General features: G+C 46.6%; 1 protein-coding gene across 1 annotated transcript in view; it reads right to left on the reverse strand.

The window, feature by feature from the left end:
• The window catches only part of necab2 (N-terminal EF-hand calcium binding protein 2), a 114,714-nt gene that overhangs the window by 13,184 nt on the left and 76,653 nt on the right, over nt 1-24,877 (reverse strand). Inside the window, exons 6-9 of the mRNA XM_072279257.1 lie at nt 22,916-23,046; nt 20,064-20,182; nt 6,988-7,064; nt 110-166 (exon numbers count right to left, since the gene is read on the reverse strand). Of these exons, the coding sequence (XP_072135358.1) occupies nt 110-166; nt 6,988-7,064; nt 20,064-20,182; nt 22,916-23,046 (384 nt within the window). The remainder of the gene's footprint in view (nt 1-109; nt 167-6,987; nt 7,065-20,063; nt 20,183-22,915; nt 23,047-24,877) is intronic.

The following is a 24,877-nucleotide window of genomic DNA, read 5'->3' on the forward strand; positions in this document are numbered from 1 at the left end:
CCGGACTCGCACAGTGATCTGAGAACCAGGCAGTGCTCTTCCCCAGAACTGATGAGTTGCATGGGAAAGCTGATTGCAACGTTTCCTTTGGGAGAGGTGGTCCACTCACCGAGCAGGTCATGTTCTCATTGTCCATCACCTTCTGCTGCAGGTCGAGCCAGACTGTCTGAAAACAGAGATAAGGACATGAGCAGGGACCATTCTATGCCACTTCCAGCAGGGGGCAGTCTCTATACACCCCTCTACCACACCCAGGGGTAACAGAGGGCAGTAAGGGGGACAAGGAAGCAACAACACTTCTTAAACAATCACCACCCCTTCCAGGGGTAATACAAGTCAGTGAAGGGACAGAATGACATAGGACTTTCTCTACCCTTCCATCCTGTCCATTGGGCACCATGAGAAGGACCTTCCTATCCTCCTTCTACCCCTTCCAAGTGCAACATTGGGCAGTATGTGTGGGGCAAGCTGTTTGGGCCCCCAAGAGGACCACAACCTTGTCATAGAGTTTGGAGACTTGCATGCCTCAGTGACCTGGAGAGCTCTGCTGGCTGGAGTCGGGGCTTCTTGCCTTGACTCTGAGTAGGGTCACCCATGCCGAGCAGGTCAAAGGATAGAGGCCAGACTAAGAGTGGTCCACCCATCCTCCAGGTTTAGGGGTTCAGCTCAGGGCTAGCACCCTGACTGGTCAAGCAAAAATGTTACAGAACAGCAATGTAAGATTTGTAAATAATGGTGAAATTCAAGAAAACTCTGTTGTAAAGAGCAGTCGGAAACAATCAAAGGCCAAAATCTATTTAACCTTTTGTCTTCATATCTGGAAACAAAACGTTGGTCTTGGATGAACTGTGTTGCTTTGGCTTATGGTTTTCAGTAATTTTACTATTCAACATTGTCAATAAAACTTCATGCTGTAAATAGTATTAATTAAAATCAATTTACACCCTTCATTTAAAGTAAATCTACCGAGCCTACCGTTAGAAAAATTAAATCCCATTTGGCTTAAGCCAGTAACTTAACAGAAATTTATTATGTCTGCCTTATGAGTTTTAAAAAATTATGAAAGAGAAAGAAAGATTAATTTCAAGAAAGGTAAGCTAAGCTTAATTACCTGTTTCTTTTTCCAAGAAAGGCTGGTTAAAAGTTCATTCTCTACTCAAAAGAGTATTGACAATTATTTTTGGATTATTATATCTACAGCTTATTGATCACGCGAATGTACCCTGAGCTGAAGATATAATTATTTTTATGCAGGGGTTCCCTGAGACCTGAAAATTATTTCAAGGGTTCCTCCAGGGCAAAAAGGTTGAGAAAAGCTGCTCTAGGGTAATGTAATTGGCAAAAACGTAGAGGACACCAAAATTGGGTTGGGGTTTAAGAGGCTAGGTGTGGCGCGTGGCCAAGTGGTTAGGGTGTTGGGCTCACGATCTGAAGGTCGTGGGTTCGAGTCTCGGCCAAGGCAGCTGAGCAAGGCACTTGCACTTTTCTTTGAGCAAGGCATTTAACCACACACTGCTTCAGTCCACCCAGATGAAAATGGGTACCGGCAAATGCTGGGGGTTAACCTCAAGATAGACTGGGGTGGGGAGTCTCGTACTCTCAGTTGCTTCACGCCACAGAAACCGGCATAAGCACTGGCCTGATGGGCCACAAGGCTCGGGACAGACTTTAACTTTAAGAGGGACAACCCACCCAGCCAACACACTTTTCGTCCCTCTTCCCTCCGGGAGAAGACTCAGGAGCTTGAAGACTCATACGGCCAGATTTGGGAACAGCTTCTTTCCAACTGTGATAAGACTGCTGAACGGATCCTGACCCGGATCTGGGCCGTACCCTCCAAATATCCAGACCTGCCTCTCGGTTTTTTAGCACTACCTTACTTTCCATTTTTCTATTTTCTATTTATGATTTATAATTTAAATTTTTAATATTTACTATTTTTTTACTATTTTTAATATATTTTTAATATTTAATATTTGTAATCCAGAGAGCAGGAAGCGAGAATCAAATATCGCTGTGATGATTGTGTGTTCTGGTATCAATTGTTTGGCAACAATAAAGTATAAAGTATATAGTCTGATGAGATGAGATAATTACATAAACAAATTTTATTGTGTTTTGTGCTCAGTTTGTTGGTGTTCAAAAAATGAGTTGCTACTTTTTTTTAAAACATAAAACGCCTCCACCGTTTTATTTGCGAAAACCTACATTGGTGTCCCAATGTTCTACGACTGTTCAAGAGTTATTGAACACGTTGGCCAACACAATCGCTTAGAAACTGCCGGAGTTTTGGGACCAAGGTGCTGTTGCTTGGTTTGAACAAGCTGAGGCCCAACTTGTGCTGTGAGAAACCTCTGCTGACAACACCAAATATTTCTGTGGTAACATCGTTCAGTAACTCCATGGCTGTGAGAGTGGTGAGTCTGCCTGAACACGATGACACTGACTGCTGAAAACTCACCTTTTACAGACCTTTGGATGATCAGGGTCTGAGTGCACAAGGCGAGTGCCAGGCAGTGCCCGGCCTGTGTTTTCACCACGCTCGCCGTGTTACGAGTGCTAGTAAGTGCCGACCACCTTGCAGCGCCGACAGTGCCAGCGCACTGGGAGATCAGAGGTCTGTAGACACCATGGTTCCAGCTACCAGGTTCGTCTACTGTTCATTATAGACACCCTTACAGGGCGACACTTCCTGTGTGACACGGATGCTCAAGTGAATGTGCTGCTGGCACTGCTTATTGATGAGAAGGCAAAGAGCAATGAAACCACACTGAAGGCTGCCAACAGCAGTGGGATCTAGACTTGTTGGGCAACGTTACCTATGAGACTTCACCCCAGCTGAAGTGGCTGGACCTCTGCTCGGTCCAGATGTCTTGTGTGCCCAAGGACTGATTGGCGATTGTGAATGTCAAGGACTTTGAGTTGTTACCCTGCTTCCCCAGTAAGTTCCCTACAACAACTTCAAGCACATGCACCAACACATGTGAGATTACTTGACTTCTGGCTGAATTCCCAAACCCCACCAAGCCCACATTGTCCATTACAGTCACAAAACATTGTGTTGAGCACCACATTCCTACAAATGGCCTGCCAGTCCATGCCCGCATGTGTAGACTGAACCCAGAAAAGCTGGCAGCCATGGAAGTCAAGTTTGCTAACATGGAAAGACTTGGAACTGTACACTGGTCGAAAAGCCCCTGGGCTTCACCCCTTAGTATGGTCCCTAAATCCAATGGTGGTTGCCGCCCATATGGTGAATACTGACGTGTTAGAAAGGCCACCACTCCTGATCTTTACCCGGTCCCACTTATCCAGGACCTCTCGGCATGTTTAGCCAGAAAATTAATTTTTCCCAAGGTCAATCTACAATAGCTAGGGGCTACTATCAGGTGCCTGTGTGCTGGAAGGACATTCCCAAGATGGCTGTGATAACTCCATTTTGCCTCTAAGTTTCTGCGCATGCCGCTTGGGCTGATGGACTCTGTATTAAAAGACTTAGCTTTTCTTTTTGTTTACTTGGATGACATACTTGTCGCCAATATATCCAAATCCGAACGTGTATCTCATCTCAGTACACTTTTCGAGTTCTTAAGCAAACACAGCTTTGCTAAATGCCAGTTTGGGCTATCAACCATTGATTTTCTCGGCCACCACATCTCTTCCGAAGATACAAAACACCTCCCATCAAGTATGGTGCCTATTATGAATTTCCCACCATGCTGCACTCCAAAAGTCACAGGAGTTACCAGGCATGGTCAATTTCTATCATCGATTCATTCTGCGAGCTACTGACCTATGCTACCACTGTGCTTAAAGGCAATGTCTCTAATGACGTGCTTGACTGGTTGGCAGACATGACCAGGCCATTTAATGATACCAAACAAACTCTTTCTAAAGTGCTTACTGGCACACTCACTCCCCAACACACCCATAGCCATTACTACTGATGCTTCAGACTACGCTGTGGGTGCTGTGCACAGATGAACAGACTACGCTGTGGGTGCTGTGCACAAACTGTTGGTCGAAGATGTGTAGCAGCCACTCTCTTACTTCAGCCGATAACACCGTTCCTGCTAAAGAAAGTACAGCGCGTTTGACCGTGAGCTTCAGTAGACTTCTAGAGGGTCACTATTTCACAATGTTTGTTGACCACAAAGCCCTTGTACACACAATAATGTAAATATCAGATCCTTGGTCTGCACGGCAGCAATGTCACCTGGCCTACATATCAGCGTTCACAAATGATATTCAACACATCAAGGGGAAATATGATGCCGTGGCTGATTGCCTCTCACGGCCAGCCACTGAGACCGTACACATCGGGGTTGACTATACCAGCACGGCAGCTGACCAAGCTACTGGCCCAGAGATCCGGGCTTATAGAACGGCAGTCACGGGTCTGTGGTTGGCTGACATTAAGTTCGGTGAAGCTGGTGTTTCTCTCCTCTGCGATGTCTCAACCGGTTGTCCTTCCCCATTGGCCCACAAACTGGACAGTTTTTGACTCCATACATGGCCTCTCACATCCGGGCTGGAAGACCTCACAGAAACTGGTTGTGTGGCACGGCCTTTGAAAGGACATGCATGATTGGACTGCAGCTTGTGTGGAGTGCCAGCAGGAGGAAAATTAACCATCGTGCTCAGGCACCATTGGCACCTTTTGAGGTCCCTGAGTGACGGTTTGACCACGTCAATGTGGACCTTGTTAGTCCTCTTACTCCCTCCCATGGTTTCACGCACCTCCTCACCATGGTGGACAATACCACCAGATGGCTAGAGCTCATCTCTCCAGCATCAACAGTGGCCTCAGACGTGGCTCAGGTGTTCATCAGTAACTGGGTTGCTTGGCTTGCCACCCCATCTGATATTTCCTCTGACCATGGTCCCCAATTCATATCAGACCTCTGGCCTGTGATGTCCCAGAGCCTCAGCATTAGGTTACATCGCACCACGGAGTATCACCCGCAGTCCAACGGCCTATGCGAGGGGTTCCTCCGCTCCTTAAAGGTTGCTGTAATGGCTTCCCTGACCAATAAGAGTTGGCATGATCGTCTCCCATTCGTCCTTCAGGGGCTTCAAAAGAGGACCCACGGTCATCCGTGACAAAGCTGGTATACGGGCAGCTGTTATGAGTGTCAGGTGATTTCATTCCTGATGCCACAACCGTCTTGTTGGCCTCTCAGCAGCGTTCCACTCCTCGGTAAATTCAATTCCTATTCCGACCTCCCATCATGGCGCACAACATTATTGAGTTCTCGTTGTCCTACATTCCACCTTGTTTGTTTTCGTCCACCATGATGCACACTGACATCCTCTTTATGATGGCCTGTTCTGTGTTTTGGACCGGAGAGAAAAGATTTTTGTTGTAAATAAGTGGGGTGAACATGAATGATTTTGGTAGATCACCCTAAACCAGCTCACCAGGATTTGGAGAGTTTCACCATGAGTGTGTCAACACACCTCTGGATGACCAGAGGTACCTGCTGTCCCTTTTCCCATGGAACACAGGACCTGAGCAGGGCGGCTTGTCCAAGCTCTGGACCGGCTCACAACGCCAGTTTTTGTGAATTCCAGTGGCGATGGCTGAGCTGTGGAAATGTACAGAATTCACAACCACCGACATTGGGTTGGGGTTCACTTGTGCACTCGCATCAGGGTGTCAGGAGTGAATCAGGGGGTAATTGTCACTAATCAGCTCCACTCTGAAAAGAACTGACCTTTGGCACCACCATACCTTCCTGGAGTTGGCCGGCTGTGAAGCCTGCTTTCGGCGGAGCCCCAGGAGTAGTCTGTGCCCATGGAAGTGAGTAGGTATTTACTTCACAACTCTTACCGGGATGGGGACTCTCTCCTCACCAAAAGGGACTCTGTGCAGCATTGAGCTCAGTTTCCAGCTGTGTCCTTTACGGGGTTAGTGTTAGACCAGTTCGAGACACCAGGACGAATGCCCCGCTCCTCTCCAAATATAGCTCCAGTCAGGTGGATGCAGGGACACCCAAACAGGCTGGGGAGATACTGGTGGGGGAAAATGTGCCGCAGGGCTTGGTGGGGAAATTCTGGACAGAGACTGGTTGGGGGAGACACTGGTCAGGGAATGGTGGCGGAGACCCTGGGCTGAGACTGTTAGGTGTGGGAGACCCTGGACAAAACTGGTGGGGGGAGATCAGGGCAGGAACTGGTGAGGCAAGTTCCTTAGCAGTGACTGTTTCATAGTCATAGTCATGGTCATACTTTATTGATCCCGAGGGAAATTGAGTTTCGTTACAGTTGCACCAACCAAGAATAGAGTATAAATATAGCAATATAAACCCATAAATAATTAAATAATTATATGTAAATTATGCCATGAAATAAGTCCAGGACCAGCCTAATGGCTCAGGGTGTCTGACCCTCCAAGGGAGGAGTTGTAAAGTTTGATGGCCACAGGCAGGAATGACTTCCTATGACGCTCAGTGTTGCATCTCGGTGGAATGAGTCTCTGGCTGAATGTACTCCTGTGCCCAACCAGTACATTATGTAGTGGATGGGAGACATTGACCAAGATGGCATGCAACTTGGACAGCATCTTTTTTTCAGACATCACCGTGAGAGAGTCCAGTTCCATTCCCACAACATCACTGGCCTTACGAATGAGTTACATGGGGGAGATCAGAGCAGAAACTGGTGAGGCAAGTTCTTTGGCAGTGACTGTTACGTGGGGGAGATCAGGGCAGGAACTAGTGAGTGTGGGGAGCCACACTGGTTGGTGGGGGTTGAGGCTCTGTCCAAGGTTTCTAGCCTTTGAAGGCTGTACTCAGCAGAGACCCAGGAGCAGCCTACACCTGTGGAACTGAAAGAATGTTTGGTCCACAACCCTTACTGGTATTTTGATACTTCCAAAACTCCTCCCCTGGAACACCCCACTAAAGCCCACGGTTAGGGAGTGGGCTAGCATCAGCCTGGGTAGACAGTAGACGGCAAGTCTGGTCGTCCCAATACTGCCCTCACCTTATCCTCCAGGCGGCCAATTAATTCAGCCAGTCTGTTGATCTGTAGCTCCAGACTGTCTCCTCTGCTGGCTGTTACTGCATGGGGGACAGAGACAAAACTCATTACGAGCTTCCCTTCTACAAATAAACAACAGATTAGTTCAAATTGACATAAGGCAGATGCACATTAGACACATTTAAATAGGTAAGACACAAAAAGATCACGTTCCAATGCAGGCAACTGGGATTAATGTTGGTCGGCAGAAAAGGTCAGTATGGACATAGTGAGCAAAAGGGACTCAATGAGGATCAGAAACAGGTTGCTCAGCTCCTTGGGTCTGCTCTCCCATCCAATAAGATCAAGGCTGAACTGTCCTGGCCCTGAAATCCCTCTCCTGCACCCCTCCAAGATTTCCTGACTGCTTTTTGGTTCCACTACCTGTCAATCTCCACCCTGAATATCTTGAATGACTCTGCCATAATGCATGATGAGCTACCCTCTACACTAGCCCATCACACGTTCGCAGGGCTGAGTGGCACGGGACACAAAAGAATTAGATGTAAGGTCACTGATCCGTAACGCTGCTTCTCGCTCCACAGATGCTGCCTGACCTGATGAGCCCCTCCAGAACAGTATGTCTTCTGTGCTGACACCCCAAATTTCCTTCCACCTTGTCCAATCAAACTAGGTTCAAAAGCAGAGCCCCACACCGTCCCATCAGAGCCTTCTGACACTTGTGACACTTGTTCTGCTTCTACACCATCCCCTCAACTGCTTCCTCGGTGTGAATGTCAAATTAAACATAAGCCCAATTAATTGGCAGAGAAAGACAAAATAATTCTCTTCTGTTAAACTGAGACTCACAGAGTTGAAAGTCTCATTAAATATTCCAATCGTTGTGTTGAAATTCTTTGATGACCCTATTTGTTAGGGTCCATAAGCTAAACTGGTGCAAAAGGTTAAGGCAGGTGGGATTCAAGGCCAGCTAATTGGATCCAAAGTTGGCTTGGAGAGAGAAAGCAGAGGGTGGTGGTGGAAGAACGTCTCACAGATCGGAAGACTATGACTATTAATATAATATTGGAATTGGCAAGGTCTCTTGTTATTTGTGATATATATTAACAATGTGAATGCAGGAGGGATGATTAGTGCCTCTCTGAATGACATGAAAATTGGAGGTCAAGTCACTTTTTATTGTCATTTCGACCATAACTGCTGGTACAATACACAGTAAAAATGAGACAACGTTTTTCAGGACCATGGTGCTACATGAACAATACAAAAACTACACTGAACTACATAAAGCAACACAAAAACTACACTAGACTTCAGACCTACCCAGAACTGCATAAAGTGCACAAAACAGTGCAGGCATTACAATAAATAATAAACAAGACAATAGGCACAGTAGAGAGCAGTAGGTTGGTGTCAGTCCAGGCTCTGGGTATTGAGGAGTCTGATGGCTTGGGGGAAGAAACTGTTACATAGTCTGGTCGTGAGAGCCCAAATGCTTTGGTGCCTTTTGCCAGATGGCAGGAGGGAGAAGAGTTTGTATGAGGGGTGCGTGGGGTCCTTCATAATGCTGTTTGCTTTACGGATGCAGCGTGTGGTGTAAATGTCTGTAATGTCGTGAAGAGACACCCCGATGATCTTCTCAGCTGACCTCACTATCCGCTGCAGGGTCTTGCGATCCGATATGGTGCAATTTCCGAACCAGGCGGTGATGCAGCTGCTCAGGATGCTCTCAATACAACGTCTGTAGAATGTAGTGAGGATGGGGTGTGGGAGATGGACTTTTCTCAGCCTTTGCAGAAAGTAGAGACGCTGCTGGGCTTTCTTTGCTATGGAGCTGGTGTTGAGGGACCAGGTGAGATTCTCCGCCAGGTAAACACCAAGAAATTTGGTGATCTTAACGATCTCTACAGAGGTAGGTGTTATAGGTAGTGAAGAAAGTTATCTAAGGCTACAGCAGGATATAGATCAGATGGGCAGTTGGGCAAAACCTTGGCAGAGGAATGTAATCCTGACAAGCATAAGGTGATGCATTTTAGGAGGTCACACAGGGCCAAGGCTTATTGTCATAGAAAAGTACAGTAGAGAAACAAGGCATAGAGTAGATGGTGGGATACTGAGTAATGTCGTTGAACAGTGGGATCTTGGGGTCCAAGTCCATAGTTCCCCAAAAGTGGCTACATGGATTGATAGTGCTTAATAAGGCATGTGGCATGCTGGCGTTCATTGGTCTGGGTTGCTACGGTGAACCTTACAAAACACTGGTTAGGCTTCATTGAGAATTGTGCATAGTTCTGGTCACCATACCATCAGAAGGGAACATAGTTAGACCATAAGACCATAAAATGTAGGAGCAGAATTAGACCATTTGGCTGATACAATTTTCCTCTCAGCTGCAATCTCCTGCCTTCTCCCCATTTCCCTTCATGCCCTGACTAATCAAGAATCTATGAACCTCTGCCTTAAATATACATAAAGACTTGGCCTCCACAGCTGCCTGTGGCAAAGAATTCCACAGATTCGCCATTCTCTGGCTAAATAAATTCCTCCTCATCTCAATTCTAAAATGACACTCCTCTATTCTGAGGCTGTGTTCTCTGGCCTTAGACTCTCCCACCATAGGAACCATTCTCTCCACATCCACTTTCATAGGTTTCAATGAGATCATCCTTCAGTCTTCTGAATTCTAGTAAATACAGGTGCAGAGCCAGCAAACGTTCTTCATATTAGATTAGATTAGATAAGATTCAACTTCATTGTCATTGTGCCAAGTACAGATACAAAGCCAATGAAGTGCAGTTAGCATCTGACCAGAAATGCAAAGAATAGTGTTATTTACAAAATAACTGTGAATAAAAAGTAGTGCTACAGCACACAAATATAAAAGTACTGAGACAGTACAATATGGGTGCAATACTGCTTAGCGCTGTGATGTGAGGTTCAGCAGGGTCACAGCTTCAGGGAAGAAGTTCTTCCTGTGCCTGCTGGTGCGGGAGCGGAGGCTCCTGTAGCACCTACCGGATGGATGGGTAGGGTATTTAATATGACAAGCAATTTAATCCTGGAATCATTTTCATGAGCCTCCTTTGAAGCCTTTCCAGTTTCAGCACATCCTTTCTAAGATCAGGAGCCCAAGCCTGCTCACAATACTCCAAGTGAGGCCTCACCAGTTCTTTATAATGTTTCAACATTACATCCCTGCTTTTATATCCTAATCATCTTAAAATGAATGCAAACATTGCATTTGTCTTCCTCGCCACAGACTCAACTACAAATTAACATTTAGGGAATCCTGCACAAGGACTCCCAAGTCCCTTTTTGTCTCAGTTTTTTGTATGTTCTCTCTATTTAGAAAATAATCAACACTTCCATTTCTTCTACCAAAGTGCATGACCATACACTTCCTGACACTGTATTCCATCTGCCATTTCTTTACCCATTCTCCTAATCTGTATGAGTGCTTATGTAACCTCTCTACTTCCTCAAAGCTACCTACCCCTCCACCTATCTTCACGTTGTCTGCAAACTGTGCAACAAAACTATTAATTCCATAATGAAGTTCATTGATATATAATGAAAAAAGAATCGGTCCCAACACAGTTGTGCTGCAGAGAGTGCTGGGGAGAACTTTAGTTACGGGGAGAGATCAGATAGGCTGGGCTTGCTTTTCCTCGAGTAAAGGAGCCTGACACTATATAAGAAGCTTAAATAGGTTAGATAGACAAAGTCTCATTCTCTTGCTAGGCTTATCAAAAAACAAGAGACCATACGTTTCTGGAGAGAGGAGATGTAAAGGAGGTTTGAGGGGTCAGTTTTTCTTACACAGAGAGCAATTGATATCTGGAACACACTGCCAGATGAGGTAGTGGATTCAGATGCGATCATTTTGTTCAAGAGGCATTTAGTCAAGCATTACAATGAGCAAGGCGTAGAACGATACAGTCTTCATATGAGCAATGGGATTATTGTAGGTGGTTAAAAAAGTCAGCATGGATGAGATGAGCTAAGGAGCCATTTCTGTTCTGTACGATTATGTCAATCTGTGAGGTCTACAACTCTCTGCACCTTCCTATGGTCTAGTTCAGAGGTCACAGTCAGATAAGGGTTAAGGTTGGGGTGAGGTGGGAGAGGAGAACAGTGCCTGAGATTGGGATGGGTTCAGAGTGGAACAGCAGGCCAGTATTTGAAGGCTGTGGCCATAGTGAAGAGGTGACAGATGGTGGGAGGGAATTACAAGAAAATGTAAACCCCCAACGTCCACCATCATGAAAGAGAAAGGCTGTAGGTGCAGGAGGATACCACCGCCTGCAGGTTCCCCTCAACACAAACCCCTTTCAGACTGGGAAATATTAAGCCATAAAACCAAGGTTAGGCCATTCGGCCCATTGTGTCTGTTTTGCCATTTGGTCATGCCTGATTTCTTTTCCCCCTCCTTCTCCCATTCTTCTTGCTTCTTCTCATATCCTTTGACACACTTCAACATTTAGGGAATCCTACACTTGGACTCCCAAGTCCCTTTGTATTTCTGATTTCTGAATTTGCTCCTCTTTTAGAAAATAGTCTACACATTTATTGCTTCTACCAAAGCGCATAACCATACACTTTCCCACACTGTATCCCATCTGTCACTTCTTTCCCATTCTCCTAACCTGTCCAAATCTGTCCGTGGATGGCATGCCTTCTCAAATCTGCCTGCTTCTCCCTCTACTTTTGTATTGATTGCACACCTGGTCACAAAGCCATCAATTCCACCATCCAGATCATTACTTATAGTAACAGACGGGGCACGGCTTGACAGATGGAAGTGGACACTCTCAACAGAGCGAGAGCAGGAGTTTGTAGGACGGGAGACAATATGGTGTAGTGGGGTTTAAAGACCAGCGAATCCTGTGAGTGTGGCGAAAGGGTGCAGAACATTGAACACGTTCTGCGCAACTGCCCACTCTCACCTGATTTAGCTGACACTGACCTGCTCAACATCAATCAAACAACACTAGAGTGGCTGGCTGTCTGCTGTGACAAGCTGTGATGATGATTACTTATAATGTGAAAAGCAGCAGACCCAACTCTGACCCTGTCACCGGCAGCCAACTAGAAAAGGCCACTTTATTCCCAAACTTTTCCTTCTATCATTCAGCCTATCTTTCCTGTAATACCATGAGTTCTTATCTAGTTTCATACCCTCAAAGGTCTTCTGAAAATCCAAGTAAACATCTACGTATTCACCTTTGTCTATTCTCCCTGTTACTTTCTCAAAATAATTCCCTACATTTGTCAGGAAAGATTTCTCCTTAAGGAAATCAATGCTGACATATTTTCTTGTGTGAAATCAAGTATCCTGAAACCTCATCCTTAATAAGGCCATAAAACATAGGAACAGATTTAGGCCATTTTGTCCATCAGCTCTGCTCCACTATTCAATCATGGTTGTGCCTTTTGCCCCTTCCTCATTCCCACTCCCCAGTTTTCTCCCTGTAACCTTTGACGCTGTGACCAATCAAGAACCTATCAAGCTCTGCCTTAAGTGCACCCAATGACCTGACCTCCACATGCCCGTGGTAACAAATTCCTCAAATCCACCACTCTCTAGCTAAAGAAATTTCTCCACATCTCGGTTTTGAATGGATGCCCCTCTATCCTGAGGCTGTGCCCTCTTGTCCTAGACTCTCCCACCGTTAAAACATTCTTTCCACATCTGTTCTCTCTACGCCATTCAAAAGGTTTCAATGAGAGTCCCCCTTCATCCTTCTAAATTCAAGGCAGTACAGACCTAGGGCAATCAAATGTTCTTCATATGATAACCCTTTCATTCCCGGAATCATCCTTGTGAACCTCCTCTGGACCCTCTCCAATGCCAGCACATCTTTTCTTAGAGAAGGAGCCCAAAACTGTTCACAGTACTCAAGATAAGCCTCACAAGCACCTTATAAAACCTCAGCGTCACATCCTTGCTCTTGTATTCTAGACCTCCTGAAATGAATGTCAACATTGCATTTGCCTTCCTCACCATCAACTCATCCTGCAAGTTAATCTTGTTCTGCCCAAGGACTTGCAAGTCCCTTTGGCATCTTAGATTTTTGGATTTTCTCCCATTTAGAAAATAGTCCATGCATTTATTTCTATTACCAAAGTGCATGACCACGCGTTTTCCAACATTGTATTTCATTTCCCACTTTCTTTGCCATTCTCCTAATCTGTCTAAGTCCTTCTGCAGCCTTGCTGTTTCCTCAGTACTACCTGTCCCTCTACCAATCTTCATATTGTCTGAAAACTTGGCAACAAAACTATTTATTTCATTATCTAAATCACTAATATACAGCACAAAAAGAAGCAGCCCCAGCAGCAACCCCTGCAGGACACCACTACTCACTCACAGCCAACCAGAAAAGAATTCTTTTATTCACTCTTACTGCCTCCTACCAATCAGCCAATGCTCTAACCATGCCAGTTACTTGCCTGTAATGCCTTGGGTTCTTAGCTTGGTGAGTAGCCTCATGTGTGGCACCTTCTCAATAACGGACTCCAACATCTTTCCAACCACTGAAGTCAGGCTCAATGATTAATAATTTCCTCTCTTTTCACTCCCTTCCTCCCTTCTTAAAAACTGAAGTGACATTTGCAATTTCCCAGTCCACCAAGCCCATTCCAGAGTCTCGTGGTTCTTAAAAGGTCACTACTAATACATCGACAGTCTCTTCAGCTTTCTCTATCAGACACTGACTGCAGTCCATTTTGTCTTATCTACCTTTATATCTCTCAGCTTTCCAAATACCTTCTCTTTAGTAATAGCGACTAAACTCACTACTGCCATTTGTCATTCTTATATTTCTGGCTTGCTGCTGGTGTCTTTCACAGTGAAGACTGATGCAAAATACTTATATAGTTTGTTGCCATTTAGTTTTCCCCATTACTACTATATCAGTATTATTTTCCAATTGTTTCCGGTGTGTCCAATTGACACACCTGTCTTTTACTCTTTCAATATGTCCTAAAAAAAACATTTGGGGTCCTCTTTTAATTTTCACTAGCCCTGAGTCTGTGAATCCACTGGGGAGGAGGGAGACCCTGTCCCCCAGTCCATGAATTTACAAGGAAAGTCAGAGAGCCTATGTCCCGGCTTCCGTGAATCCACTAGAGGGAGCCGGTCCTGGGATTGAAGGCAGTCTGCGTCTCTGTCTGAGTGGGAGGGATGGGGCTAAGAGGTTTGTTTTGCTGTTGTTAACTCAAATGACACCTTTCACTGTATGTTTAATTTATGTTCACTGTACGTGCATTTCACTGTATGTTCTCTGTATGTTCATTGTATGTGCATTTCACTGTATGTTCTCTGTATGTTCATTGTATATTCACTGTATGTTCGTGTGTTCAATGTATATTCATTTCAGAGTATGTTCACTGTATGTTCTTTTCACCATCTGTTCACTGTATGTTCATTGTATGTTCATTCCACTGTATGTTTTGATGTACGTGAGCCTGACTCTGAATCCAACATCTCTGAGATTATTACCTTTTTGGTTCTGCATTTTAACACAGTCCCTAGAGCTCAAGTTCCCTCAGCAGGACATCTTTCCTTGTTCTTCCAACATCACTGCTACACATATACCAGGACAACTGGATCTCTCCACTTCGACTCCAAATTCCTCCACAGGTCAGAGGAGATTTCCTGAACCGAAGCACCAGGCAGACAACACAGCCTTTAGGACTCCTGATCCTTTCAAAGTAGAATTGTGTTTATTACCCTGACTACACTATTCCCAGTTACAATTTCACTTCTCTCCCTCCTTGAATGTCTCCCTGAACCACAGTGCCACAATTCCATCACTTATCCATCCTGCAGCACCCACTCACATCCTCTGAGAATCAGCAACAAACTCAGAATCTCAGACCTAATGAGCACACTCAAGGTGCAGCATCACCTCTACCTGCCTCACTCCTAGTCACACACTCTTGTCCCCGACCACAGACTGAATTTGAAATAGTTAATCTACTGGGTGCGACTGCCTCCTGAAACAGTGTCCAGATAACCACCCCTCCCTGGTGCATCTCTGTGTTTGAAGCTGGGATTCCATGTCATCAACATTTAGATCAAGTTCCTCAAGCAACCAACACTTTCTACAGATGAGATCACCAGGACCAGCTCCCACGTCATACAGCTACAACACATCTCATGATCCTGCATATACTTCCAATCTGTCAAGATCACCGGTTCTAAACACCGCAATAATCTGGGAGGATCTTCACTAGAGGGACTCTAGTTTGAGAAGACAGCTCACACCTCACTCCTCAAAGGTAATAAATGCCAGTGTGGCCAGAAATGCCCAGGTGATAAAAAATGAACTCTGCATGTTCCAGAAGTTCTCTTTGAGGGAGACTGGAGTCAGGCGGATGTGGAAGACAGTTTTTCACTCGGGAGAGAATAGCTTTCTATCTCTCATAGTCAGTGTCACACAGCATGGAAACATGTCCTTTGGCCCAACTCATCCAAGACAACTGTGTACTCCAGCCAGCTAATCCCATCTCCCCACATCCCTTTCAACAACTTCTATCCACATACTTACCAGATTGCTTTTAGGTATTGATAACCTGCCTGTCACAACCACTATTTCTGGCACAAACATGAGGAAATCTGCAGACGCGCTGGAATTTCAAGCAACACACATAAAAAATGCTGGTGAACGCAGCAGGCCAGGCAGCATCTCTCGGAAGAGGTACAGTCGACGTTTCGGGCTGAGGCCCTTTGTCAGGACTAACTGAAAGAAGAGCTAGTAAGAGATTTGAAAGTGGGAGGGGGAGGGAAGATCCGAAACGATAGGAGAAGACAGGAGGGGGAGGGGATGGAGCCAAGAGCTGGACAGTTGATTGGCAAAGGGGATATGAGAAGATCATGGGACAGGAGGCCCAGGGAGAAGGAAAAGGGGGATGGGGGGGAAACTCAGAGGATGGGCAAGGAGTATAGTCAGAGGGACAGAGGGAGAAAAAGGAGAGAAAAATCATCATCATAATAAATAAATAAATAAATAAATAAATAAATAAATAAATAGTGGATGGGGTACGAAGGGGAGGAGGGGCATTAACAGAAGTTTGAGAAGTCAATGTTCATGCCATCAGGTTGGAGGCTACCCAGATGGAATATAAGGTGTTGCTCCTCCAACCTGATTGTGGCTTCATCTTTACAGTAGAGGAGGCTGTGGATAGACATGTCAGAATGGGAATGGGATATGGAATTAAAATGTGTGGCCACTGGGAGATCCTGCTTTCTCTGGCGGACAGAGCATAGGTGTTCAGCGAAACAATCTCCCAGTCTGTGTCGGGTCTCACAAGTATATAGAAGGCCACAGTATATTTTGGGAGCACCGGACACAGCTTATCACACCGGCAGACTCACAGGTGAAGTGCCGCCTCACCTGGAAGGACTGTCTGGGGCCCTGAATGGTGGTGAGGAGGAAGTGTAAGGGCATGTGTAGCACTTGTTCCGCTTACAAGGATAAGTGCCGGGAGGGAGATTGGTGGGGAGGAATGGGGGGATTGCGTCCGGTGCTCCCGATGTGGCCTTCTATATATTGCCAAGATCCGACGCAGACTGGGAGACCGTTTTGTTGATCACCTACGCTCTGTCCGCCAGAGAAAGCAGGATCTCCCAGTGGCTACACATTTTAATTCCACATCCCATTCCCATTCTGACATGTCTATCCACGGCCTCCTCTACTGTAAAGATGAAGCCACACTCAGGTTGGAGGAACAACACCTTATATTCCGTCTGGGTAGCCTCCAACCTGATGGCATGAACATTGACTTCTCTAACCTCCATTAATGCCCCACCTCCCCTTCGTACCCCATCCGTTATTTATTCAATTATTATTATTATTTTCTCTCTCTCCTTTTTCTCCCTCTGTCACTCTCACTATACTCCTTGCCCATCCTCTGGGCTTCCCCGCTCCCCCTTTTCTTTCTCCCTAGGCCTCCTGTCCCATGATCTTCTCATATCCCCTTTGCCAATCACCTGTCCAGCTCTTGGCTCCATCCCTCGCCCTCCTGTCTTCTCCTATCATTTCGGATCTCCCCCTCCCTCTCCCACTTTCAAATCTCTTACTAGCTCTTCCTTCGGTTAGACCTGACGAAGGGTCTCGGCCCGAAACATTCGACTGTACCTCTTCCTAGAGATGCTGCCTGGCCTGCTGCGTTCACCAGCATTTTTTATGTGTGTCACTATTTCTGGCAGCTCAGTCCAAGAACACACCAACCTTTGCATGTAGCTTCTGCCTCTGACGTGCCTTTCAAATCTTCCACATCTGATTTAAAACCAATGCCCTCTTGTTTCTAACATCCCTTCCCACGGAAAAAGAAGTTGTGCATTCACCCTGTTTATGTCCCTCATGATCGTATATCTCGTACATTCTGGAGCATAAAGATCTAGTCTAGACAACGTCTCCTTGTAACTCCGGCGCCTCAAGTCCAGGCAACAACTGGTAAACCTTTTCTGCACTCTTTCTAGATTAATATTTTTCCTACAACAGGATAACCAAACCCATACATGATACTCTAAGTGTGGCCTCACCAATGTGTTATATCTCTGCAATATAACTTCCCAACTCCAATGCTCAATGGTTTCCCGTTATAATGACTCCCAATTAATGATGTGGTAACTGTTTAGGATAGACTGACATGAAACTGAAGCCACTGTGTCTACAACCTCTGACCTATTCTCTTCTAATATAATGTCAAACGACAGAAGAAGAACGACAAAGCTTCACAGAAATAAAATCCCAAGTGGTCTTGACAAGGACAATACAGAGAAGGTCGTTCCTTCAGGAGAGTGTTTGGAATCGGGACATTACTGTTTAAAAATAAGAATCCCTTAGAGATCCTTTGAGATTTTTGAGCCTTTGGCACTCCCACCCTTAACTGGTGATACTGACAGGGTTTTTGAATATTTCTACAGCAATGCCAAAGGTCAGTGAGGGTAGAGGTTACGGTGAGATCAGCCTTGATCACATTGAAAAGCAGAATGTCTGCCTGGTTCTGATTCAGATGTTATATTTGGTTATACTCTGAGGCAGAGAGAGTCTTATAAAATGTAATTCATAAAAAATGCAGTGTGTTCTGCTGATTCAATAATATCCAGATTATAAGTGCTAGCACTTAAAATTTACACTTTTCCATTCCCATTAGGCCTCTTCACAGACATACTATCAGTCTGTGGACAGAAAGCAATGTAACCGGCTCTCTAGGTATTCACTGGCAGAGTCAGACTCTATTACATGGAATGTCTTCGGGTTTCATTTGAAGTCAAGGTAGATTCATCCAGCTATGAATTGTAAATATATTACATTTGTTAACTGTAGAAGAAGTGTCATTGCTGAAGCAGATGTTTAATTCAGTGAGCATGTATGTTCTGTTTCCTCTTCTGAACATGGTGCTCTCACTGCCGTACAGCTGTGGCAAAGAACCACCCGCACGGACACGGAGGTCAGCGAACAATTCACTGGGATGTTGCTGGCACTGGGGTCTGGAGTTATAACAAGAGACTGGGTAGGCTGGGACTGTTTTCACTGCAGCAAGGGAGACTGAGCGGTGATGCTATAGAAGTTTATCAGATCTTGAGGGGCATTGGGTAGATGGTCATTAGGACAAGTTAACAGACCAAGGGCAGAGAGTTCAGAGAGGTGTGACCTGGAATACTGAAGAGAATTCTAATGTTGAACAGAAGGGATGAACAAAGCAGTCGCCCAGTGAGTGGATTTCCTAGCGGAGGGGGTATGGGCAACACCTGAGGCAGAGAATGGAGAATACGCAACAGAAGAAAGCAGCGTAATCTCTGCTCTGGCTGCAGTGGGGTCCTCACTTGAGGACTAGCAAGTGAGGGGAATGGGAGCAGGGTGGGAACTGAGGTGAGAATATCCTCACAGGGGTCTCAGGAAGGGTCGGGGGCACTGTACTGGGGTCATATGAGTTAGGGAGGATGGAGTGATATTGGAGCGGGGGGACAAATGAGTGTCAAGAAAGCTTGTGGAATGTCCGGGCTCCAGATATTTGGGAAGGATGGGGTTTGTGGTGACGGGGTTGGTACAACGGAGGGTGCTGGGAAAAGGTTAAATGTTTGCCGATACTGGGTGAATTGGAGACAGTGGGAATTGTGGCAGTGGGTGGCAGTGGAGGGCATTGGGAACGGGGTGCTGATGGAGGGGGATATTCAGTTAACGGTCAAAGGAGGGAGATGGTGAAGAGGGTCAGGATGCTGGGGGGGAAAGTTTCGAGAGATGGGACAGTGCCGTGGAAGGGAAGTTGGCGAAGAGGGATTAAGTTATTGTTCTTCAGCCTCAGGAAGGTAATTGCTCAACCCTATCAGCAACGGGGAGCAATGGGAGAGAGGCATGTTTCAGTGGGATTGGGGGAACAGGAAGGCACTGAGATCGACTGTAGTGTGAAGCTGCAGAGAGGGTCAAAGGATTCCATGTGGACTGGAGCTCTGTGGAACTGCAGGACAGTCCATGATGCAGGCCAGGCAGTTGGACTAAGATGGGTCTGGAATAGGTGGGGGAATGTCAGAGGTGGGTTTTTCTTTACACAGAGAGTGGTGGGTGTGTGGAGCACACTGCTAGAGCTGGTGGTAGAGGCAGAAACATTAAATGCTTCTACGTAACCCAGATAGGGATATGGCTGACAGAAAAATGGAGGGCTTTGTGCGAGGAAAGAATTAGACAGAACCGAGCAGGATAAAGGGCAGGTACAACATTGTGATCCAATTAGCTAACTTGTCTCAGATCCTAAACCTTTGGACCTTATCAAGGATCTCATTCAAGTGTATGTGGATAAAATCATCATTAATACCTGCTGATGCCTCTGCAAAAGATTTAATCAAACTAGTTATATACCATTTTCCCCTGACGTCCTGCTTTTTAGACTTGCCCCCCAATACCTTCCCTACTGCACAGCGATTCACAATTGCCCATGGCTCTGTGACTTCAAATAATCCATCTCTCTCTGCCATCCTCATTACCCAATTCCATTGACACGCAGCCCAGTGCATGTCCTGGATTCTCCCAGCTTACGATTCCTGCCCCTCTGTGCCAGCCGGAACGTACCCAGGTCAGTCTTCAGTTTCTTGTCCCTCGCTGTCGGCTTGTTGTTTGCTGGGATGGCTGGAGACTGCCTGTTGTACCAGTTTCCCACCATTGCCCGGCTCACTGTGCTGTCGTAGAACCTGTGAGAGACGATAGCCCATTACTCACTCCTCAACATCCAGCCACTCACCGGAAGGGAACTTCTGTGCAGCCAGAGAACAAATAACATCAACCACACCATGGTTAAATGCACTGCCTGGGAGGCCTCGCATCACAGGCTCTCGAAGGAGGAGATATTGCACGTGGAGACCTTCTCACTTTGACTGAGTGGGGCTCCTCTGACCTGCTAACGATGTGTGGATCAGTGGGATAAATGCTCTCAGAAATTGCCTCCAGTGCGTGGGTAAGGGTAGAACCTGGGGTGATGTGGAGGGGTGTAGTTGATGGAATTGTGAGGAGGGTTACCGGTGGGATTATGTTTGATTGGAGTCAGTGTCAGCACAAACTCTGAGCCAGAGGGCCTGTGTCTGTACTGCATCTCCCTACGCTTGATTGCTGGTGTCTCAAATTGGGGTGCAGGAAGACTGGAGTATCCTGGGAAAGGAAGACACAACAGAACCTCTGGTGCTGGTTCCAGGGCAACAGCACATTAAGACCAGCTTGCCCAGGTGTGAGGATAAATGGAGGGGGACCCAGCTGGCTTCACCTAACCAGGGGCTGCCTCACTCTTTGCCAGCATGTGAGTCTGAACTTCCAGTCAAAGGTCCCTGCTATGAAGCCCAGGCCCCTCCTTCTCATCAGCCTCCCCTTCCCCTTCCCCTCCACACCACCATGCTATGAAGCCTAGGCCCCTCCTTCTCATCAGCCTCCCCTTCCCCTTCACACCACCATGCTGGAAGCCTAGACCCTTCCTTTTCTGCAGCCTCCCCTCCACACCACACCACCATGCTGGAAGCCAGATGCACAATTTTGTTTAGGCTCTAGTCTCAGCAAGGAATCAATATACCACGGGCAGTCACTCAGTCCATCGCTGACTGAATCCCAGTGTAACAGAGCAAAAGGAAGAGGATGTCAGCACTCCACCAGCATTGTAGCACCAAGAGATCCATCTTCATGAAGATATAGCTGATCAGACAGCGAGATAAAACATGGAGGGAAATTCGTCATCCAGCTGCTCCAGTTCCAAGCCACAATGCGACAATCCACCCTCTCCTTCTCTGCTCAGGGGGAAAGGAACTGCCTACTGTGTGTGTGTGTGTGTGTGTGTGTGTGTGTGTGTGTGTGTGTGTGTGTGTGTGTGACTCTGTGTTGTTTAGTGTTTGTGTGTGTATATATGTGTCTGTATGTATGTGTGTGTGTCTGTGTTTCTGTGTGTCTGTGTATATGTGTGTATGTGTACATGTGTGTGTATCTGTGTGTGTGTGTGTGTGTGTATATCTGTGTGTGTGTGTCTGTGTGTGTATATCTGTGTCTGTGTGTGTGTGTGTGTGTGTCTGTGTGTGTGTGTCTGTGTGTGTGTGTTTCTGTGTCTGTATCTGTGTGTGTGTGTCTGTGTGTGTCTGTGTGTATGTGTGTGTGTCTGTGTGTGTGTGTATGTGTGTGTGTCTGTGTGTGTGTGTCTGTGTGTGTGTGTATCTGTGTGTGTGTGTATCTGTGTGTGTGTGTCTGTGTGTGTCTGTGTGTGTGTCTGTGTGTGTGTGTCTGTGTGTGTGTGTGTCTGTGTGTGTGTGTCTGTGTGTGTGTATATCTGTGTCTGTCTGTGTGTGTGTGTGTCTGTGTGTGTGTGTGTGTGTGTGTGTGTATCTGTGTGTGTGTGTGTGTGTGTGTGTGTGTGTGTGTGTGTGTGTATCTGTGTGTGTGTGTGTGTGTGTGTGTGTCTGTGTGTGTGTGTGTGTGTCTGTGTGTGTGTGTGTGTGTGTGTGTGTGTGTGTGTGTGTGTGTGTCTGTGTGTGTGTGTGTGTGTGTGTGTGTGTCTGTGTGTGTGTGTGTCTGTGTGTGTGTAGTTGTGCCCTAACACTGCTGTTAGAGCTGCTCCCTGTTTGTCATCCCATACCATCAATGTATGACATTTACCTCACTCTACCCACATCAGCACATTTCCTGACCCACAATGGCTGCACTTCCTGTGAGCCACCGCAGCATTTCTGAGTTGAGCCAGTGACGACACCCTGGAGCCCGGGAACAGGGCTGGGCCGTTCAGCCCCTCTGCTGACTGAGCTGAACGGCTGCCGAGGTGTGAGACAGACTCCTAGGTGTGTCTGGCCTAGCCTCCACCTGACTGCTCGCCACTGCCATACTGCAGAAGAGTGGCTGTCTGACTGTAGGAGACAGTCACCACTTGAGGTCAGTGAAGGTGGGGGCTTGTCCTGAGAAGGGCAGCAAGGACTCCCCCCTCAATTCTCTACAGGTGACCTTATCACTCCACTCCTCTCCTATCCAGGAGCCTGTCCATGTGCCTTTCAGACATTGTAACTGGAACCTCCCTCTGACAATCCACCACCCTCTGTGTGAAAGGCTTACCCCTCAGATTGTTTCTAAACAGGCCGAGAGGGAGGAAGGATGAGTGCTGGTGGAGGAGGTCATGCAGATAGCAAGCACGGGGTAGGTCATTATCAATAGTTATTAAGCAGCCAGAGATGTTTGATCTCTTGAAGGTGTCCTTTCTAAGGCATTCGGTGTCGATTCCAGCATGTGCTCCCAGCCCTTTATTGAAGTTTGCAGCCTCCCTGATGGTTCTGTCAGTGTGAAAGCCAACAAGACCATCAGACGCAGTCTTAGCCAGTGTCTTGCTTAGACTGACGGCTGCAAAGGAACATGGTTGTGTCCTGGCAAAAGTTTATCATATAGGACGAAGGCATAAGAGGCATACCCACCCTCTCGTCTGGTCATCAATGGCATCCACTGCACTTTCCACAGAGGTCAAGAGCGACTGGATTTGACTGGCTGTTTCCTTCAACAAGAATCGGGTCACAAACTGGTCCAACTTGCTCCCGCTCTCATACACCTGAAGAAAACCAGGGTCTGGGGTTCAATCACATTCCAATCCAGCAATCTACGTCACATTCCGAATCCTTCCCGCTGAGGTATTTATCAAATAATTCATCATGTTTATGGCTTAATGACTGACGTGGGCAGCTTCAATAAATACCTTCCAAAAATTCCGTTGTTTCCTTCTGAAAGTAGGCTCACTACACTAGTGCAATTAGTCTCTTGCAAAGGCCTCCAGTGGATTGTTGAGTTGTGACTTATAACTGTACTACCGGCTCAGCCTGACGACTGTGCTTCAGAGAGCATGAGAATATTAATGCTGTCTGATACAAGCATTCACCAGTGCCCTTGCTATGCCTCAGCTTGGCTGCATCTCAATTCCCAACGTGAGTACACAGGAAGGAGTTACATGCAATGAAGTCCACAGGGAGAGAGGAATAGAGGTGTATAAGATGACGAGGGGCATTGATCGTCTGGGTAGTTGGAGGCTTTTTCCCAGGGCTGAAATGGCTAGCACTTGGGGGCATAGCTTTAAGGTGCTTGGAAGTAGGTACAGAGGAGATGTCAAGGAAAGAGGAATGTTTAACACAGAGAGTGGTGAGTGCGTGGAATGGGCTGCCAGTGATGGTGGTGGAGGCAGAAACGATAGGGTCTTTTAACAGACTCCTGGATGCATACATGGAGCTTAGAAAAATAGAGCGCTATGGGTAAAGCCTAGGTAGTTCTAAGGTAAGGACATGTTCGGCACAGCTTTGTGGCCAACGGGCCTGTATTGTGCTGTAGGTTTTCTATGTTTCTGTGATTGGGAGGGGGAAGGGGAGGGAGATAGGGAGGGGAGGGGCAGAGGGAGAGAGAGGAATAGAAGAGGAGGAGAGAGAGAGAGAGAGAGAGAGAGAAGGGGGGGAGAGTGAGAGAAGGGGCGGTAGAGGGAGCAAGTGAGAGAAAGAAAGGGAGGGAGGAGAGTGGATAGGGAGAGGTAGAGGGGGTGAAAGAGAAAAGGAATGGGGCAGGGGGAGGGGAAGGTAGAGGGGGTGGGAGCGAAAAGGAAAGGGAAGAGGGAGTGGGAGAGGGCAAGGGAGAGGGAGATGGAGGAGGAAGAATAAGGACGAGCATGGTCTGCTGCAGCTGGGTGAGACAAGGAGGGTAGCGGATACGGAAGGAGGGAGAGAGGAAACAGGCAGCATTACATGGTTGGGCCCAGAACCCTGCACACCATGGTCAAGGTGAGCATTTGGGTCAGGATAGTGTACAATGGGGTGATGTTGATGGGGTGAAGACAGAGTTCTGTTCTCTCAGGGCTGAAAGTTTGTGCCACCTCTGGAACACAGGTCAACGACCTTTTCATGGGGTAACAGGATTTGAAGGAGAGGTTTGAGAATGGGAAATAAATACATTGAGGATTCTGGTGTTCTGAAGAGATTAAGTGTGAGGTGTTGGGACCAGCGAGGGCAGGGCATTGAGGAGTGCGGTGGAGCAAAGGATCTGGGAATACAGGTCCATAGTTTGCTGAAAGTGGCATTACAGGTAGACAGAGTTGTAAAGAAAGCTTTTGGCATCTTGGCCTTCATAAATCAAAGTACAGGAGATGGAATGTTATGTTGAAGTTGTATAAGACATAATTTGGAGGCCTAATTTGGAGCATTGTGTGCAGTTTTGATCACCTACCTACAGGAAAGATGTAAATAAGGTTGAAATAGTACAGGGAAAATTTACAAGGATGTTACTGGGTCCGGAGGACTTGAGTGATAAGGAAAGATTGAATAGGTTAGGACTGCATTCCTTGGAACATAGAAGACAGAGAGATTTGAGAGAAGTATACAAAATTATGAGGGATACAGATAGAGTAA

Source organism: Mobula birostris, chromosome 15, assembly GCF_030028105.1.
Source record: "Mobula birostris isolate sMobBir1 chromosome 15, sMobBir1.hap1, whole genome shotgun sequence".
Classification (NCBI taxonomy): Eukaryota; Metazoa; Chordata; class Chondrichthyes; order Myliobatiformes; family Myliobatidae; genus Mobula; species Mobula birostris.